The 16,501-nt window shown below is 45.3% G+C and overlaps 1 protein-coding gene across 1 annotated transcript; it reads left to right on the plus strand.

Annotated features, from left to right (window-relative positions):
- Positions 1–726: 726 nt before the first annotated feature.
- Positions 727–16,074, plus strand: CCSAP (centriole, cilia and spindle associated protein). Its single transcript, XM_072856333.1, has 3 exons — positions 727–1,124; positions 9,841–10,124; positions 11,980–16,074. The coding sequence occupies exons 1-3, from the start codon at positions 818–820 to the stop codon at positions 12,151–12,153; spliced, it is 765 nt and encodes a 254-aa protein (XP_072712434.1). The 5' UTR covers positions 727–817; the 3' UTR covers positions 12,154–16,074.
- Positions 16,075–16,501: the final 427 nt, after the last annotated feature.

The following is a 16,501-nucleotide window of genomic DNA, read 5'->3' on the forward strand; positions in this document are numbered from 1 at the left end:
CGACCCCTCTTTTTTGTCTTGCAGAAACAGAGCTTAAATCAGCAGCTGCCCCTGCCGCGGCGCTGCACAAAAAAGGAATTCCTCCAAACGCATTGATTGTGACGCACTGCACGCGCTCTGCGGTTTTAAATCTCCTCCGGCAGCAGCAGGGCCGCGCCACGCTGCCTCCTCGGCAGGGCGGCAGGGCGGGTTTCCCGCCTCAGCCGGCGCCGGGGAAGCACCCGGGCTCCAGCCCCGCTACTGCGAAGCCCAGGGCCGCCGGAGCCGGCGGCTGCTGGAGGGCGCCCGGTTTGGCGCCCGTCCTGGCCCGCTCAAGACTCGCCGGGGTGCGGGAGGCGGCAGCAGCGCAGGCGAAGCGGGGCTGCCGGCCCGGGCGGCCCTCGGTGCTGGGGCAGCGCGCCGGGCCCCGCCCCGGCTGAGCCCCGCGCCTGGCGCTGGGAGCCGCTCCCGAGCTACGGGCGGGGGCTCGGGCGGCGCTGCCGCGCCGCCGCTCGCGCTGCCGCTCGCGCTGCCGCGTTTCCGCCCGCTTCCTCTCCGCTCCGCGTCGACTCCACGTCACTGCCCCCCCGCGCGGCGGCGCTGGGGCCGCATCCCCGCCGGACGGGCCCGCGCGCGCCGTGACGCCAGCCAGGGGTGGCGGTTGGGGAGGGGGCGGCGGCGGCGGCGGCGCGCGGCGATTGGCGCGGGGCGGGCGGGGGCGGGGCCAGGCGCCGCTGTTTGGATTTAAACGTTGCAGCGGGAGGGGGCGGGCTCGGCCGGCGGCGGATCCCGGCGGTGGCGGCGGCGGATCCCGGCAGATCATCGCCTCGGCCCCGCCATGGTGGTGCCGGCGCGGCGCGTGAAGACGGAGTACATGAAGCGCTTCAAGGAGCCCAAGTGGGAGTCGTGCGGCGCCTGCTACCTGGAGCTGCTGCGCTACCGCCTCAGCCGCCGCCTCCTGGAGCAGGCGCACCGGCCCTGGCTGTGGGACGGCTGGGAGCAGGACAGCGGCGGCAGCGGAGGCGGCAGCACCGCCGGCTCACCCTCGCCGCCGGGCGCCGGCAGCCCCGCGGCCGCGCAGGAGGAGGAGGAGGAGGCGGCGGCGCCAGCGCCAGCGCCGAGCGAGGCAGAAGGGGGGAGCCCCGGTACGGAGCGGGGGTAATGGCGGCGGTGCGGGGGGGTGTCTGCGGGGGGCGTCAAAGATGGCTCCGTCCGGGCGGCCCTGGCGGGGTGTGGGCTGCCGCTCCTAGTTCCTCGGCGGCGCCCGGACCCTGCGGGGTGACCGTGCGGGGGTGCCCGGCCCCCGCCCTGGCCCGTCTTGCCCGCCCTCGGGCGGGGGTGTCCGCAGGGGCCCGGGGCGGGCGGTGCCTGCGGGAGGACAGCGGTGTTGCAGGGCCGGTGCTGAGGAAGGCAGGCGGCGGGGGGTGTCGGACGGGCGGGGAGGGGTGCGAGGCTTCCCTCGTAGTACCCTCCAAAGGAGGTGCGTAGGAAACCAGACCAGCGGGGGCTCGGGGGTGAAGCCTCTCATCAGGTGGGGCCCCAGTCACTTTCCCAAGTGCTCGCCCTTCCTCACTGAAGGCAATAACGTGCCATTAGTCAGGTCCTCGCTAGGCCTGCAGAGAAGCCGTAGCTGCGGCATCGGAGGCGTCTCTTTAAAGAGCCGAGCGGTGGTACCTCTCATCCTGAGTCACAGCCGCTTATGTAAACGGTTGCCATGGGAGCGGAGCATCGCTGCCGTTATGTAAGCAGGTTCTCTGGCAAAAGCGGTGGCAAGTTGGACTGTGTGCCAGTGGCCAGCACTTAACGCGATTGCTGTCCTGGATTTGCACGCGTAATCTGTCTCAGCTGAACGCTTGGTTTTTAACGCTACCTGAGGTTTGGTCTTGGGGTTGTAGCTGAGTGCAGACAACTCCATAGGCTTAAGCAGGTGCAGAGCTAATAGTATTTTGCTCTCTTCTAGCATATCTTGCCTTTCGATGTCTCAAGAATTAACTGTGCAGTGGGTAGACAGGTAACAACACTGTCAAGCTTCTGAAGTTGGTGGGTTTTTTTATCCCATAGGATATTGTGTCTTACCTATAATGAAAGAAAACTTTATCTGGCAGCCATTGATCGGTGTTTTGCAATGTATTTTGAATCGGCTGTATATCTGTTGCACAGTAGTAGGGAAAATCCTTGGGAATTGTTCTGTTAAGCCTCATGCTGCCTGGGGGTTGTTCTGGGGTTAGATGTGCTTGTTTGGAGTGGGGAGACTAATTGGTCTCTTTCAGTGTCCCTTGGGGCCTGAGCTTACCAGAAGGACATGTATTCTGATATTCAAGGCTAAACTGCATTCATGGTCCTTAAGAATATCGTGTTACACAAAAGCTTTGGCTATGCTGTCATCTGTTTGGGAGGCCTGGTGTTTCAGAGCATGCTAGTGATATGGGGTTTTGCAGTGAGCTGTAGTCCTTGTGGCTGGGTGGGCCTGTGGTACCTAGCCCCCATATGGGGGTGCACACGGCTGCTGCACGCTAGGGTAATGCACTCCATCTCTCCGAAGCTGTGTAGTGGTGGAAGCATCCCAGTTCACCAGTATGTAACAACGTATTAGTGGCCTTGAGGAAGCTAGACTGGGGAGTATGTGTGGAAGAAGGAAGTATGTAGCATCTCAGTGAGAAGAAGCATTAAGGAACTGCGAAAGAGGAGGGAATAGTTGCATGGGAAAAGGTGACATGTTCTGATGGGCAGTCTAAAGGCTTGGCTTCTAGTGAGAGGACGGTGGAAGCTGTTGAAGCTGGGCTCAGAACTTGGCACTTCCACCTTCTCTGATGCAGTTTGAACATGTGCCAATCTTGGGCAGTTGTGGTGAGGACCAGAATTTCATTCTTCTGCTCATTGAGCCAGTGGGGTGGAGCAGGTAGCCTGCTCATTCTAGGTGGGACTGGCAGTTGCCAAGGCTAGAGGCTGCTGGTCAGGGCACTCTGCTCAGTCCTTGGCCTGCTCCCTGCTGCTCTCCCTGACTCCTCTGGGAAGAGATCCGGTTGGAGTTACTTGGTAGCCTGATTCTGGTAGGGTCAGTTTTGGCAGTGGATAAAAGCTTGATAGGTGTGGATGTGCTGCTAATGTAGGCACTTTCTGTGGTCAGTGATGGCATGTGTGACTATCCAGTGCATGCTTAGTTGTGTCCTCACTTACTGTATCCCAGTGGCAAAGGGACTGTGGAGCAACAGTGGCCTGTCCATCTATGGGGTTTTGGGCAATTGTGCCTCTATAGCTGATGCAACTTTCCTATGGCTGCTGTAAGGGAATACCTAATGTTCTATTAGGTCCTTGCTATTTTACATTTATAATGGGAGAAAAATCTCTACCTAACCTGCACTTCTTTGCCAAGTGGTTTAGGATAAATGTTTTTCTAAGTTCTGCCAGTATTTAAGAGCTTTGCAAGTCCTTAGCAAAAGGACTGAAAACAACTCTGCTTAGGCAGCTGGATGAAGTGGAAATTTATTGTATATTGGTGTGTACACTAATATGTAAGCAAGCAACTTGTTCAGTATTGGACAACTACAAGGATGTATTTTTCTTTTGCTTAGCAGCTGACTAATTAAAACATGCAGAGGAGATAACATAGAAACCACCACTCTGTGAATCTTCCATTATTCAACTGCTTTTTTCTGGAAGAACTTAATTATACTGAAGTGCTGTGGGGGTAGCTGAGTGTGCTCATGTTGATGACATCTTTTGTCTTCTGAATCTGACATCCACCCACATGCTGCAGCATCCTGGTTGTTACCTGGCTACTGCTGCTTCCCTCTGTTCTGTGGGGAGCCTGATTTCTGGCTGAGTGGTATTGACAGTGCTTGTGGCTACGTACGTTTGGCCAGCACTAACATTGCCTAGTATCTGAGGTAAAGCCAATTCATAATGGTGTTTGTGGCCACTGTTGCTCCTTTCCCTTGTTAAGATGACCCTGTGTGCATTTGTAAAGCAGTTTGTAAATGCTTTTGGTGTGTGTAGAGAAAGCTGATGTATGCAGCTTGACTTTAAGGTTTAGTGGTGTTGGTCTAAAGTACTGCCAGCGTGAACACCTGAGATAGCATGTAGGACAAACCCATTTTGTCACTGTATCTCACGCTTAAGCTATAGCTGAGTGATACTAAGGTGTGCTTGGTGGCAACTTTGGGTTAATTCCTTTTGGTCCTTCACTTGCAGCAACTCTTTGTGGGACTTTTCTGTAGAATGTGCCCAGGCACAGATGTGCTTTAAACATAATCCAACAAAATCTTGACCTAAATCAACTGGTCTAGTTGACACATCCTCAAAACTGTCAACAGAACCCAGCGGGCTGGTAACTGAAAGACAGGAGCTCTTGGCAGCAGCACTGCTGTCAGACCTGTTGCTTGTGAAATGATACTGCTGCACACACATGCAGGGTGAAGGCATCTTTCAATCCTTATTGCCATTTCGCCTTCAGCGTTTTTGTGCAGAGGTCTTAAATGACAGCAGTGACAAGCTGGTATCAAAGCAGTTGCTACACAGTAGTTGGAAAGTGACTGATCTGGATTAGTGCAACTCTGTAGAAGATCCAATTTCAAACTTGTTCCCTGATCTTGTCTGCTGTGATCTTGGGTGTATTTGCTGGCCCAAGAACATGGGAAGGAGTAGCTTGTGGTGAGGGAAGAAGGCAACAGTGTCAGTTTAGGGGTTTATAGTACTGTGATTCAAAGTTGCTCCAGTTTTTTTGGTTGGAAATGAGCTTTGCTATCAAGCCAAGCCAGTCATTGCTTTCTGAACTCTGCTGCAGATGAAGTTTGTGTGAATCTAATCAACTTTGAACTGCTGTGTTGCTGGTAGCTCCAATGCTGCTTCATACAAGATCTGTTTTGAAGCAATGATGTTGCAATGTTTCAGCTGCAGTAACTACTTTCTACCCAGCTGTTGTCAGTTCATAACCCACAACTGAGTATATGCCCCCTTCAAGAGGCCTTGGAGACCTGCCCTGTTTGGAGGTGTTTGTACTAAAGCAGGAAACTGAGTTCTGCCCATGGCAGTTTAAGCACAAAGTGCTGCTTCTGAACAGCGAGGTAGTGCTGTAAGGAGCAAACATCTCTATATAGAGATAATACTGTTGATCCCTAGGACCTGTGGGTCTAATCAGAAGGTTGTTGATACTTCTAGTAAGTCAGCAGAGCCTTTGAGATGGGATTCTGGTCTGCCTTGTAGAGCATGCAGTACTGTGGGAGGGGGAGAAAGCTCCACTTGAGCTTCTCCTGCTTGAGCCCTGGAGGGGGGCTGTTATGCAAGCTGGGCAACATGGCAGGGTTAAGTGACCTCTTCTGGGCAGGGGCTTTCAACAGCCATATTGGGTGGGCCTGGCAGCCTTGTTCTGCCTGCTAAGCACTTAATCCCCTCCTGTGCAGTGTGCTCTGCTTAGCATCCATGCTGCTGTTTTAAATGTTCCTAGCTTTTTCCCCTCTCTTCTTTAATCCCTGTAATGCTGCAGCCAGTCAGTTCAGTTTCCTGTGTCTGCTGGAGCTGGCATGCTGCATGGGAAGGAGATGGGTAGGTGTTGCTGGTGGTTGGGCTGCCTGAGCAGCTGGGTCTAACTCCTTCCCTGCTATCAACTGCTGCTTTTCTACCTTCCTGGGAAAAGGGGTGCCTAACAAAATAGCTTGGATATAAACTATAGTTTTAAGTAAAAGGCTTGAATAACTGTTAAAGATACCTGCCTTGTGCCTTCACCAACTGAGTTCTGTATAAATGCACTGTAGGAGTGAATTAATTGAAATATCTGCTCTAATAGCAGGTGCTTATAAGGTGCTATAGTATGCTCTGGCATACAGCATTTACTGTAAGACTGTGCACAGGACTCTGCGTGCCATTTACCCATATGCTTTTATTGCTATTTTGGGACAAGCTGGCTCAATCATTTCTGCACCAGCTGGAACTATACCCTAGTGAGCAGCATCTCCATGCATGGCTGTTGCCTTGAAGTAGTATCTTAAAGCTAGAGTATCCATGCAATTGTGGAGTCCCCACTTTCCTGTATTTTTAAGTCTTTAAATGCCACCTCTGCTGCTCATGAACTCTGTGTTGCTCCATTCCCCTTTGTAGAGAAGGAAGATGCCATTTTCCCTTGAATGGAGGATGGAACAGTTTCCCAAAACAAAAGCACTCCTGTTTCAGAAATGACAGCAATATGTCCCCCGTCAGTGTTTTATTTTTGCAAAACAGTGCTTCCTTCTGATAATGGTGTCTTACACAGAAGGGGACCTAGCCAGTCCTTTCTTAGGAGTGGGCTGGGTAGAGAGATGCATGGATAGTATTTTGCAAGGGGATACCTCTGTGCTGCCTGTTGCAGCTGTGATGAATGAGCTGCCTTGTTAGAGGTGTCCCAGAGGACGCTATGCAAAGTGGGTATTTTACGACACTGAGGTCACTGCTGCTTGCTTTTTATCCAGCCTTGGCTATAATGACTGAAACTTTGTGCACCCAGTACTTAGATATATGAAATTTGTGTGGCCTATGATTTTGTTCTCACTCTGCTCCTTTGGCCTTGACTACTACTCTTGGTTGTTTTGTGGGGACACTCAACTGAATTCTTAACAAATACAGCTCCAAATACTTCAACACGGCTGGCTACCCTTAACCAAATACTGAGCTGTACTGCAGTATCATCTGTAGCTGAATGGTGCACCTGCACAGCTTGGAAGGCATGTGTGTATAGGCTGGCCTGAACAGGGCCCAGCACCAGGGCTTCTGTGCTGGTTGGCAGCAAGTAGAAATGTGCTGGCAAGACTAACAGCTAGCAAGAGAGAGCATGAGGCTCACCTTATAGGAGTGCTGGGGCATGTGGCAAGTCTTCATGTTTTTACCATACAAGCACAAAGTGAGTGTAAGAGTAAATGGATGCTTAACTGGATGCTTAACCAGTGTGCCAGGCAGGTAACTTCCATTTCATCAGAGCTGGATGGATGCAGAAACAAAATTAAAGCAGTGTCAGACTGGGCATGTACTTGCTTGACTAGCTAAATCATGGCAATTAGCAAGAATGATTGCTATTGTGTCACAGGATTGGCAAGCCCTTCTGCTTTTAATGAAGATGCTTAGGTAAAATTTGTTCTAGTTATTTGTGGTCAACCTCTCAATCTGTAAGCAAGCCTTAAACTAGGCCAACTCCTTCTACACCAGTGGAGGAATTCCCTCTATACACATCAGTGTATACTGGTGGTGGCTGAAAGTGCCGCAACTTGGAACAGAGGTAGCTTGCACAGGTTCCTACCACAACCAGAAATAGATGGTGAGGAAGAAAACTTGCAAGTTCAGCACGTTTATGTCAGCAGAGTTTGAATGTATTGCTGTGTGTGTCTAGCAGAAGGCAGCATCTAATGCTTAAAGGTAGACACTTGAAGGGAATCACTTACTAGTGTACTGCTGTGCTGTTAGATTAATAAAAGGCTTTAGTTGCCTTTATATAAAAAGGTATGGTTGGCCTAAAAGTCAGAGACATCAGATCACAATGTCTGCTTGTGTCTACAATGCTTAGGGGTCATGCTCAGTGTCTAGCATACACCTCCAACTTGTCCACACTACTGTTGAAGACTTTTGCAGGATGGAGAACTAAAACAGGGTTCTGTGTATTTACTTTTTTCCAAAGTCATATTTCACTACATACTGTAAGCAGTATATTTGATTAGAATCATTATGGAATTGTTCAGGTTGGAAAAGACCTTTAAGATCATCGAGTCCAACCATTAACCTAGCACTGCCAAGTCTACCACTAAACCATGTCCCTAAGCACCACATCTACATGTCTTTTGAATATCTCCAGGGATGGCAACTCTACCACTTCCCTGGGCAGCCTGGTCCAATGCTTGACAACCCTTTCGGTGAAGAAATTTTTCCTAATATCCAACCTAAACCTCGCCTGGTGCAACTTTAGGCCATTTCCTTTTGCCCTATCACTTCTTACTTGGGAGAAGAGATTGACACCCACCTCACTACAACCTCCTTTCAGGTAGTTGTAGAGAGCAATAAGGTCTCCCCTCAGCCTCCTTTTTTCCAGGCTAAACAACCCCAGTTCCCTCAGCTGCTCCTCAGAAGACTTCTGTTCTAGACCCTTCACCAGCTTCATTGCTCTTCTCTGGACATGCTCCAGCACCTCAATGTCTTTCTCATAGTGAGGGGCCCAAAACTGAACACAGTATTTGAGGTGTGGCCTCACCACTGCCAAGTACAGGAGGACAATCACTTCCCTAGTCCTGCTGGCCACACTATTTCAGATACAAGCCAGGATGCTGTTGGCCTTCTTGGCCATCTGGGCACACTGCTGGCTCATATTCAGCTGGCTGTGGACCAACACCCTTGGGTCCTTTCCACTGGGCAGCTTTCCAGCCGCTCTTCCCCAAGCCTGTAGCATTGCATGGGGTTGCTGTGACCCAAGTGCAGGACCTGGCACTTAGCCTTGTTGAACCTCATACAATTGGCCTCAGCCCATCAATCCAGCCTGTCCAGGTCCCTCTGTGGAGCCTTCCTCCCCTCAAGCAGATCAACACTCCCGCCCAATTTGGTGTCATCTGCAAACTTTCTGAGGGTGCACTTGATCCCCTTGTCCAGATCATTGACAAAGATATTAGTTTAGATTAGTATTAACAGAATAGTTCAAGACCTCTTGTCACCAGTTTGTAACACATTACAGATCTCAAAGGTGGGAAAAATCTTTGGCTGTTCTTTTCCAGTCAGTAATTGTTATCCAAGGGCATTTGCTTGGCTATATTGAATGATGTTATAAAACAGACTTGTTCAAAACAATGTATAACCTTATTGTAAGGCTTGCTTACAGCCTTTCTTACTGTCTTACCAGCCTTTCTCTTAGATTTATGAAGTATTGCAGTGCTATACCAGATATTGGCTTCCTTCATCTGAAGTCTAAGACCTGAACTTTTGTATATAAGTAGTAGTATGCAGGAAATGTCAAGAACTGCTAGCTGTGAGGCACCACAAACAAAGGGAAACTAGTTCCTCCATAGCTCTATAATGCAAGAAGATTGTAACTTATGGTACAGTTGTTTCCCTGTTATTATTTAATGTCTTATATAATGCTGATTCAGCCTTCAGTGTTGGTCTACATCTGCAAGTTAACAATGATACAGACTTTAAATTCTCCATTTCAAACTCTACTCTACATACCCAGTGCCTGGAGGACAAATGCTGGACCCTGTTATGGAAGGTTTAAAAAGTATGTGTGGGGGAAGCGAGCCTTGGAGAGTATTGCCTGTAGAGTGGTACTTCAAATGTAAAACATACTTCACAGAACAGATAGCAAGGGTGATGTCTATCACTTTGTACGTCTTTGCTTCATAGTCCCCTCTCCTCCCTAAACAGAAAACCGTAATCAAGATGTATGTATAATCAGGGAGCTTGAAAATGAATCACTTTTTTCTTTCTGTGGAAGCTTATAATGAGGGATTTAATATTGCACATACTCTTATCAGACTTCATCTCTGGCTGGCAGCATCTACATGGCATTCAGCAGTCCATCTGTTTGCTGTCTGAAAGATGGAAAGATGAAGTAGTGAAGACAGAAGATCACTGGAAACAGTCCTTCAAATACTGCCTGGAGCTATTGGTTATCTGTAGCCTCACTAGTGAAAGGCATGTATGTGAAAGCTGATGTACAGAGGGATGGGCTTGGAAATATTGTAGTCACTAAAGAAAGAATGAAGGCATTTAAGCAAGGTATACATCTGTTGCTAAGGAAGTAATGACTTCTTCCATTTCTAAAAAAAGCACAGCTTCAATGATGTATGAAGAGAAGCTGTGCAAATCAGACATTAATATGTTGGCATTGGGAGCTTAAACCATAACTTTTTTTTTCTTTAGAGAAAGAAAGAGAAGATCAAGAAAAGCAGCAGAGGGAAGAGCAAGAAAAAAATGTAGAAGACAATCCTGTAAAGGAAGCCGATAAAACCAGCCGTACAGGACGACGTCCGAGTCGAAGTGCCTTGTCCAGTCGTAATGATCGAAGATCAGCCAAAAGTCCTCAAAAGACAGATGCACCAAAGGAGAATAAACATCCATTTGCTCTGTATGGGTGGGGAGAAAGACAGACAGATACTGGAAGCCAGAAAACTCACAATGTCTGTGCTTCTGCTTCAGCAAATGAAGTAAGTAAAAGCTCTTGTTTTGTTAAAGGGCCGTGACTACTTAGTGCCTGGGTAAGACCTATGTCTAATATCTAGGTAAAACTTCTCAGGGATGCCTTTTGAGTGCATAGAGATTCTAGCAATAAGTTATTAAAAAAAAAATTCTAGCAATAAACCTGAAGAGGTTTGACATGTCCAAATAGCTCCTAACTGTTAATTGGTTTTGAAACTTCCCATGTTTGACTAATACTTGCAAGTTCTGATTAAAACTTGATTATCTTGTTTCTGGCTGTTACAGTGCTACCAGCAAAACTGGCTGTTATAAATGTATTTCTGCATTCTGAACTTCATGAAAACAAGAGAAAAGCAGCAGGCAGTTAGCACCAGGCATCCCACAGCAGGCAGGTATATAAACACTGGGGTAGCACTTGTGCTGTGGAAGAGTGACTTTTCCTGGGGCACTCCCTAGGAATAGGAGCCTCACTGAGAAGGTACAAAAGCTTTGCTGCTTTGTCTAGCAGCTTGTTTCAGTGGGTTGCCAGCAGGGAACTTTTTGCTGACAGAATGGTCTATTGGATGGCTGATGGATTGCAGAGTTGGTGTTAATATTAGCAAAATAGCACAAATAAAATTCATGGACAGCACCAGGATTCTGCGGTAGTGGGGTCTGTTTCCTGGCTTAGCAAGAAACACTAAGGTTGGAGTGTTACAACAGATCCGTTTCTTTTCTATAGCTCTCCTAGGCCAGTAAAACATAATCATTAATTTATCCCTGTCAGTGTTTTGTCTTTATCTTACTGCTAATGTAGAGTTGAAATCTATGACCCAAGATATCTGAGGATTAAGGTGGGTAGTGTTCTTGATGTATAAGATAGTGCTGACTTCTGATGGGCTGTTTAGAAAGGGGTTTGAAGCATAGTCTTTTCCTGGGCAGCTCAACCCTTTGAGCAAAATGAGGAACTTGGGCCTTGCAGCTCTTGAAAGAAGCTGCCCTTCCTGATAATGGGTACTGTTACTGGATTGATAAGCTTTGGTCAGTGGTGGAAGTAGTTGACTGGTGCTTTATGTTGAAGCCTAATAGAGGTTAATGCCCGACTTGAGCAGAGATATTTATACTTTCTAACACTTTTAATGTTTCTTATGCTAGAAACAGAGAACCCCTAAGATCAGGTCTTGAGTTTGGAGTGAATGGGCAGGACACTTCTGAAACACTTGCAATTATGTAGTGCTTTGTCACTAAGGATGTTTCTTTAAGTGGGAACTGACTACTTACTGCCTAGCTAGGTCACTTTTCTTGAATGTTTGAAAGGTGTTACTTCCCCTAACCGGGAGGTGGGTTTTAAATCTGGAGATAGAAGTAAGCATACATAGAAGCTGGCTCTTAAGATCAAATTTGGGGAAAATATGATAATTTATTAATATAAAAATGTATGTAGGTGTGCCTGCAGCATGTTCTCAAAATTAAGTTCTTCAGTCTCTAGTAAGGAGTCTCTAGGGATTTGTCTTACTACTATGGCTTAGGTTTTAAGGGATGCTTGGGCATACTGAGGAATGTTTAAGAATTTAAAATGGTAGAAGTAAGGGAATTGAGGTTTTTACAATGTGTCAGAGTAAGACTGCAAAACACTCAAGATTTTTGGAATCTTTTAACAGTGTGAAGTGGGAAAGATAATGCAGGATAGAATTTGATGCCTTTTTTTAACAAATTTCTGTGCTTCTCTTCTGTTGGTAGTACAAATTAAAGAAGAAAATACAATCTTGCTAGCAAACCCTGTTTCTTTGGGATGGGTATTAGGACAAATATAAAGTGATCCTCAGCTTCTTGGGGGGGTTCCTTGGCTGTTTTCCTGCTGTAATACTAACTCTGGTCTTTCAGATTCATGAATCTGCTCTACGAGCAAAGAACAGGAGACAAGTGGAGAAAAGGAAGCTTTCTCAGAGGCGAGTGCGATCGGCAGAAGCAGAGAAAGCTTGGCGAATAAAGCCCTCCCCACCAGATAACCCTTGGATGACAGAGTATATGAGATGCTATTCAGCAAGAGCTCGGTGAATTTGGATTCCCTTAGGCATCTTCAGAAGAAGCTACGCATATCAGGACACTGGTGCAAGGAACCAAACTACTTATGCAAGGTTTTTATAGGGAGTTTCCAGCTGTTAAAATATTTGTTACAATATTTTTATCTTGGCTACCTACCTCACAGTGGGGTGTATTGTTGGAGCCATAACATTTGAAGAGGCTTTTAGATATAGCTACCCAAACTTTTAAACAATTCCCCTTTTGGGAATCTTTCTAAGGCTTCAGTTGACTTGTTTTAGGGTGGGAGGGGGGAACCTCAGCATACAGGGAGTCAAAGCAAACACTTTTTTCATCTTGGTTACAAATAATCTGTTGTCCCTTATTTTAAAAGCCCAAGTCATGGGGAGGTGGTGTTGGGGAAAGACTTTAAAGGTGTGATGGAGGTGCCTTTGCATTTATAGTACTATTTGATTTATACTTTTACCAAAATAAGTATTAAGACAGACAACAGGAAAGCCAGTGGATCTGGTAAACAGCACTAATAAATGTAGATGCTTTAGGCAGGCAAATACCAAGTATTGTCTGTATATAGAAACTTTCAAAAAACCTTGTTTGATTAGTGAATCTGCTGATGCTAACTTTTATTGCTGTTTCTAAGGTCATTAGAATAAACTATTAATTTTCAGGGCAAGAAGCAGCTACAGGATTGTGTTGCTGTGCCTGTTGTACCAAATAACTGATGTAGACAATCATTATCTGATAGCTGCTGCTCAATAAGCAGCTGCTTGTTCTACCAGTATCAAGTTGTACCACTGTATTAAGCTTGTGGTCACACTTACTCTATGCTTAATAATGTAAATGCCAGTTTATAGAAGGAGAGGGCTGGCTCTTGTCTAGTGAAGTCTATTTTTAACACTTAAGAGTATCTATTATGCTCAGTGGGGGTCAGAGTGCAATATGCATTCCATTTGGTGGTATTGTACAAGTATGCTCTTAAAGCTTTTTAAACTTGAGAATCATGTTGATAAAACTTGTAGATGAAGTCCTGAGAAGCTTTCTGCCTCTCAGAATTGGTGAACTCCTCACTGGGGGGGGAGGTGAGGGCTTGGGGAAGAAGGAGAGGTACCCTTTAGTAAACAAGAATATATAATGGAGTTTGAACACTCTCACTTTGTAGGTCCTACTTCTACATAGTAAGACAGTCATTGTTTGTGAGATCCTCTGTTTTTTTTTTTCCTCAAGCTGCTGTAAATTAATCTTTTCAGTTTGATAAGTCAGCTTTAGGCAGATTATTGCTGTAGTTGTGAGCTTCAAAGTTTTGTTCAGATGTGTTTGTGTGTTAGTTCCATACATTGGTTATCTCAGTTTAACTGTTTTGAAGCTTGTGTTTTACAGACTGGACACCTTCTCACAGGAAACACACTTGTACTTCTGCAGCAGAAACCTGCACTAGTCTTAGCTTCATTCCACAATCTCAGTGAGTAAGCAGGACTCTAGAATTACTACTGCAACAGTTAAATGTGTAGTGAAAAGTTTGATTATAAGTGGTATTGAAAGGAAGTAATCATGCAAAGGGACCAAGCGCTGCTGCCTCCTAGTGTTAATTACATTGCATCAGTAAGGGTTTCATTAATCTCAATTTTAATCTTACTGAGGTGTCCTAGAATCCATGAAATCATAATCTGATTTTTACCTGCCTTTTAAGTGTAAAGCTATAAAAATACAGACAACTCTTGTTCAGGCTACCTACTAGAGATCTTATAGCTTTTAAGTCTGGGAATGCAAAGTATGATTAAGTATGTTTTAAACATAGCAAAATTACTGTATTCCAGCTTAAGTACCACAGGCTAGAACTAGAACTCCTAAAACTTTAGAACAGTGCCCAGAACTGAGGCAAACTATTCCAGAGGATGCCTTTATTCCATATGAGATTTTAATTTCCTTTTATGCTGTTTTCCTCTTTAAATAGCTGCTGTAAATGTGTAAGTTGCTTCTGATTTTGTTTCAATTCAGAAATCCACCCTAACTTTGAACAACAGAATCAAAGCACTAACTCAGTAGTGTTTAACAGCCTTACTCAATAAAAACTCTGCCTGTTCCTGTTGCCTACAGGCTTTGTAGGCTTTATGTAACTACAGCAGATGGACTGTGCCCTCACTGCATTTTGTCACATTAAACAGTTTCCTTGATTGTCTAGGGCAGGACTCATCTTGCCATGCTTTCCAAGACAGCTTGTACAGTTCCCTCTTCCCACTGAGAATGGAGGAGTGAAGATGATTATGTGCCTGCCTTAAGTACCCATTTTTGGATAAGATGGATCTCCCATTACATGTTGGTCTTTCCAATAATTATAGAAGGCTTAAATGTCTTCTGCCTCAGCTACTGGGTATCAAACTTAAAACATCTCAAACAGGCTTGTTCAGGTGTTCTACAGAGCATGAGAATCTTCAACAGCATCAAGGCTGCTGTGTACTGAGGAAATGATCTAGTTCTTATCCTTGTCTGGTCAAGAGCTGTTCCCCACCATAACAATTTCCAAGAAGACAGTAAGTGGAACTAATTGGGTCATGTGAGTCACTGTCATGCTTTTTCAAGTGGTCTGTAGCTAAAAATAATCCTGAGTGCTATGTTGGTACTATCTTGGTTTAAGTAATATAATGCCTGAAAGTGAGGGGTAAATTATTTTGCAGATCAGGTAGCCTTCCTGCATTTGGGCATTATTTGACTAAAAAAAGGCTAGTAGGTTTGCTTAGACTATGTGAAATAGTATAGTTCTGATCGCTGCAAGTTATAAATGCAAAATATTGGGCATGTACCAGGCTGAAGTCTGGAAAACCATTATTTTAGTGTTTTGATATTAACAAATGAAGAGCCAATTGACTTGGAAAGCAGAACTTTTCAAGTATAAAAGCTTTAACTATATTCTGTAGATTCTTACAGGAGGTGGCTGTTTTGCATCAAATTGGACTCACTAAAAAATGGAAAACCTAGTGAATGTCACCCTATCAATTAAGGAAGTTCTCAACTTTGTCTTGCATGGACTCTTGAACTCAGCCAAGTGATGAACACTTCTCACTCCTGTTTTAGAAGTAGAACTTTGTAAGAACACAGTAAATACTCAGTTGTCCAAAGTCTTCATTAAAATAACTGTATTCCTTTTTGTTTCTGAAAGTAATTAGCTAAGTGAAAAAGACTTTTACAATGTATAATGCTGCAATTTAACTATAGTGTTGTGAAGACTAGTGTTTACAATGTAAAATGTTACAATGACAACTGTGTAAGAATGTCCCTGTAAAGTACAGTAGCATGCCTGTTCAGTCACTGCTGTCACATCTTTGCAACTATGAATTACAGACTTTTTCACTGGAAGCTGAGATAGTCAAGGTGATAGCTAAACTTAGAGCCAAACTTAACAAAACTGAGGGACAGACCTGAGTTTTTGGTAAGAATTTTATCCAGGTAGCAAGTGCTACCTGGATAAAATTCTTACTAAAATAATTCCATTTTAATCGAATTTTTAACATGTAGGGAAGTATATCTGTTCTCATTTTTTTATGGTTTAATGCAGTGCCACTGAACTAAAAAGGCCTCTGACTTCTTTCTTTTTACTGTGATAGGGACCAAAAGCTAGCAATCTGAGGGCCTTATGTGTGGTCACCTGGATGTTCCAGTTTATTTTCCAGCTCAGTGCACTCAGCAGCAAAGCCATATATGGAGCCTGACTCAACACCTTGACAGTAGCCCCTGTAAAATTAGGGGTACAATTGAATGGGAAGCTGCCTCAGCTATTGTTAGCACTGAATTCACTTTAAAAACTATAGGGAAATACCATCTAAGCTTTAAGCAATATGTGTTTTTTAAAGTTTTTAAACAGTATTTGTTTTTAATGCTTCTGTATTGTCTATATTTAATAGTGTAGTGTCAACCTGTATATGGGAATAAAATGAGTGACACAAAGTGCCTTGACTGCTTGCACTGTGTTTTTTGGGGTCTCAGGTTTTCCATTGCAGGGTGCTTTAGTCTCTGCATGCAAACTGTGGCTTCTGCTTGTCCCATATACTCTCTACTGGACAGTAACAGGCTTCTGTAATGACTAGTGTTGGGTAAAGGGATAGATCACAGTTACAAGGCAAGCTGAGCTTGTCTATGTTCCTCCTGTAATTCCCACAGATTCTTAATACCCTTTCCCCATCTGACTAGCTTTTTCTACAAGGAAAAAATAGAGCCTAAAATATAATAGCTATCTGAAGTGCTATGCATGCTGAAGCCTTTGGGAATCTTAATTTAGAACTTTGGAAAAAGAGGGTAACATGGGGAAAAAAACAGGAAGCTGCATCACTAAGAACAAGTATAATCTTGCAAATAGGAGAAGTTAAGCTAT

This window comes from Ciconia boyciana, chromosome 3 (assembly GCF_034638445.1).
Source record: "Ciconia boyciana chromosome 3, ASM3463844v1, whole genome shotgun sequence".
Taxonomy (NCBI): domain Eukaryota; kingdom Metazoa; phylum Chordata; class Aves; order Ciconiiformes; family Ciconiidae; genus Ciconia; species Ciconia boyciana.

Excerpts from the sequence above, each read along its gene's own strand:
- CCSAP (XM_072856333.1), top strand. The coding sequence starts at position 818 with ATGGTGGTGCCGGCGCGGCGCGTGAAGACGGAGTACATGAAGCGCTTC. Across the intron at positions 1,125-9,840 it reads GGCAGAAGGGGGGAGCCCCG|AGAAAGAAAGAGAAGATCAA; the intron begins GTACGGAGCGGG and ends TTTTTTCTTTAG. Across the intron at positions 10,125-11,979 it reads CTTCTGCTTCAGCAAATGAA|ATTCATGAATCTGCTCTACG; the intron begins GTAAGTAAAAGC and ends CTGGTCTTTCAG.